The sequence below is a fragment of the Erpetoichthys calabaricus genome, chromosome 1 (assembly GCF_900747795.2).
Source record: "Erpetoichthys calabaricus chromosome 1, fErpCal1.3, whole genome shotgun sequence".
Taxonomy (NCBI): domain Eukaryota; kingdom Metazoa; phylum Chordata; class Cladistia; order Polypteriformes; family Polypteridae; genus Erpetoichthys; species Erpetoichthys calabaricus.
Window position 1 is genome coordinate 154,096,474 of NC_041394.2, and position 3,811 is coordinate 154,100,284.

General features: G+C 35.7%; 1 protein-coding gene across 1 annotated transcript in view; it reads right to left on the reverse strand.

The window, feature by feature from the left end:
* Positions 1-1,912: 1,912 nt before the first annotated feature.
* The window catches only part of LOC114642057 (adiponectin receptor protein 2-like), a 69,693-nt gene continuing 67,794 nt past the window's right edge, over positions 1,913-3,811 (reverse strand). The window contains exon 8 of the mRNA XM_051920600.1: positions 1,913-3,472. Coding sequence (XP_051776560.1) covers positions 3,344-3,472 — 129 coding nt within the window. The 3' untranslated portion in view covers positions 1,913-3,343. The remainder of the gene's footprint in view (positions 3,473-3,811) is intronic.

Below are 3,811 nucleotides of genomic sequence, written 5' to 3' on the forward strand. Positions count from 1 at the left end.
AAAACTTGGGTCAAGATAACGGAAGGCAGCAAGGTGGTAATAACTACCACTGTAATTCCCCTAAGAACTAACTGTCTGGCTTTGCACATTCTTCCCATGTTCAAATGATTTCCAATATTCTGGGCTGTATTCATTTCCCACATATGTCCAGTGAAGCACAACTGGCAACTTTAATTTAGTCAGAGTCCTGAAGGTGCTAGGATAGGGTTCAGCTATTGTGCTAGAGAAAAGTGGATTTGGAAAAATGAAACATTGGAGCTGGCTTTGGCATTTTTGCATAAGTCACAAATGATAAAATAAATCTCTTCATAAGCACGATGGAGCCTTTTCAATTATTTAGATTAAAAAAAACATGGACTTGAAATTGACGCATTCCATTATTTGCACATATTTCTTCCACATGAAAAACTGGTTTCATCAGTATGCATTTCAAGGCTTACTAATTCAGCCAGTATACCAAAAGAGAGGCTTTATTGTCAAGGATTTCTATTTATAATACAGTCCATATATTTTTCTTGTTAGTTGGTCTTGCCAATTGTGTTAAGAGAAAAGTCTTTCAGACAAATGTAAAAACTGTAAAAGGGAAGATGGTGCAATTCTGGATTTGTTTCTAGTGTCGGAAACCTTTTACAGGCAACTGAGTAATCCACCTCATCATCTGCACATTAAAACACCATAAAAAAAAACAAAAAAACAGATAATGTAGGAAACAAGATGATGGGCCAGCAGACGTAACATTCGCAAACAAACAAAATTCAGGTAAGGTAAAAACCAGGGCAAAAGATACCAGTCCATTTCAGAAGACTCGCATATTCACCCCTACATTTTCATGGCAAAAATTTTAAATTGCTAATAAACAAGCAAACAAGTCTTTTGGACGTAGGCGTACAGCAAAGAGCAAAACTTAAATATTGGAACAGGTAAGTAAAGGCCATATAAACATATGCAAGAAGAAAACAAACAAAAGAAGTGGCATTAGAAGCCTAAAGCATGTCCATAATTCAACACATACCAAATTGATGTAGTGGCAGCACTTTGTTTTTATTAAAGCACCTTTCACATTCTGTAGTACTAGGGTGTTGTACCGTGTTAGCCATTATGAATGTAGAGAAAAGCCAAGCAAAATGACACCTTTTACTGGCTAACTGAAAAGAAGGGGCCTGAGTTGCCTCGAAAGCTTGCATATTGTAATCTTTTTAGTTAGCCAAAAAAAGGTGTCATTTTGCTTGGCTTTTCTCTACTTTCACATTCTAAAAGCTAGGATCACAGGAAAAGTTTCAGCTTTTGCAACAAGTACTTCCTTGGCACTAAATTAAATATGGTTTCTATGGAATGTTAGGATTGCTCTCACAATCACAAAGGATTTGGCTACTGGTGATGCACTACGCTGTGACAACCTGGAGATGGTGGACCTCTTTTACTGTACAATGTCAGCAGAAACACTAGACGCAGTTGATCCTATTGTATACACACACACAAAAAACACTTTATTCAGGTCACTGATTCCACTGGCTAAAGTGACACTAATCATAAATGCAACCTGACACTTGGGTTTGTTTCTCAAGCATAATGATGTAGCACAATAAACACACACAAACAGGTCTGAAATGTGCCAACTAACGTAGACTCAAAAAACCACCCATCAAGCACAAGCAAATCCAAAAAGGTGGTCAGTTTTGAAGGCATATATATCCTTTACTCCATCTCACCAAACATGACAGTGTAAAGTACAGTTGGCTATGCTGTGGTAATCTCTTGTTCAGTGATGAAAGTTCCAGTGTTATACCTATGCTAAGTCTTCTAATAACCACCAGAACAGTAACAGGTATCTGAAGCAACAAGGACAGAAATCTGAAGACTCACAAGCATGATTGTGTTAGGAAACAGTGTATAAACAGTCTTTACAGATCAGTTATTTGACATTTTTTATTAATATTCAATTAAATGCCTTTTACAATTTGTATGAGAAAAAAGGTCTAAATAATTAACAGCTAAAAATAAACCGATTGTGAACACAGCTCCCCATGAATGCAAAGGTCCTAAAGAGACAAAAATTAAACATGTTAAGCCAGATACATATAGAACAAATGGAACACTTTGTTTTAACACTGTATGTAGAGGACAAAACTATTTTTGATAGTTTATATCAAGGATGCTATAAGCAGAATTTAAAACATACAACAGATTAATGAATCCGCTGCCACACCTCTTAATTCTCATGAGCTGCAGACCAGAAAGTGGTCAGGTCACCAAGGTGGTGTACATTAAGTGAGTAAAGTGTACTAAATGGTATATATAATCATTACTTGAGTGTGAGAGAGAGAGAGAGAGAGAGAGAGAGAGAGAGAGAGAGACTATCAGTTCCAGGGGAAAGGAGCAAATATGTCTTTAAATTATGCAATGATTTTATTACATGGTTTACAAGAACAGAGTCACAAAGAAGATTTATAACCGTTAAGCTCATCATTTCAATCTCAGTTATGCATTATCTGATACAATGTATAATGTTTGTTATCAGAGTAATTTTAGCAATAAACCACAGTTGTCTTCACACAGGTTGCAAACACTCTCTTAACTATACAAGTGCTCTTATGAAAAAGTGCAAGTGAAGTTATTTGTATTTGGAGAATACAGGAAGCACGTCAAGTCCCATGTATCACAGCTGGGAGGAGCTAAGGCACACAGAGGTGGCTTTCTTCTTCATAATATTGTGCTAAAGCCACTTTTCGACACAGCTGTGGAATCTCGATTTTCAACCATACACTAGATGGCCACATGGGTTCAGATCCCTGGAGAGGTTTTTAGACCATGAACATCTGGCTAATAGCAATGTGCTCTTCCCTGGCCCTGCATACTTGATTTCACATAACTTGTGCAAAGTTTGATTTAACAGTGTGTGGTACTGTTTGGAACACTTTAAAAAATGGTTTCATGGGGATTACATAATTTCTTGCTATAAATATATTCAAACAAACATAAGAAATCTTATTTACAAGGAAAATGCTGTATCTTATACATTATTAGAAAGCAGTTGCACAAAGTGGCCTAAAGCATTATTTATTAAACGTACCTTAAAGCCTGCTTTGGCTAATCTCAATATTACTTTTTCTCCCCACAAATTAAATATGGCATTTAGTAAATTCACACTGTTTTGAAATGTATTTATGTGTATATATAATTTAAATTTCTTTATCTACATATATTTATATTTAATTGTTTTCAAAAAATTCTCTGTAGTTGTGCGTAAAAGAGTCTTAATATTGAAACACGGAGTTTACAAAAAGCAGTTCAGCATGAACAATGTCTCGGTCCTGGTCACATTCTCCTGCTTGTGCTGCTGTTTTTACAATGTTTGGTCTTCTGTGCAGCCTCCTCCAGACATGTACCGAAATTCCTGTAAGTTAGACACTCCATGGAAATGAACAAAGGCACCAGCAACAACCAGGATATGAAACAGCTGATGCGAGTGGAACTATAAAGGAAGAAAATAAAAGAAATTATTAGTGGAAGCTTCATTAAAACTTAAAGAGGTTGAGGGCCGGAGGTTAGTTCTCCCACTTTCCAGTCCCACTGCAATTTTCCACTTGTTTTTATATAAAAAAAAGTGCTGTTTAAGGAATTGTTAATTAATATCAAATTATTATTTGATATACTTACGTGGAAGCAGCTATACAGCTATCCTACCAATTGACAAGAAAGAAATTCACCATACAGTAACAATTTTTTTGTATATATAATAAAGGGAACACAGTTAATAAATATCATTAGGATCTTGTTTGCTTAAATATAGAAGTATGCCAGATACAAACTA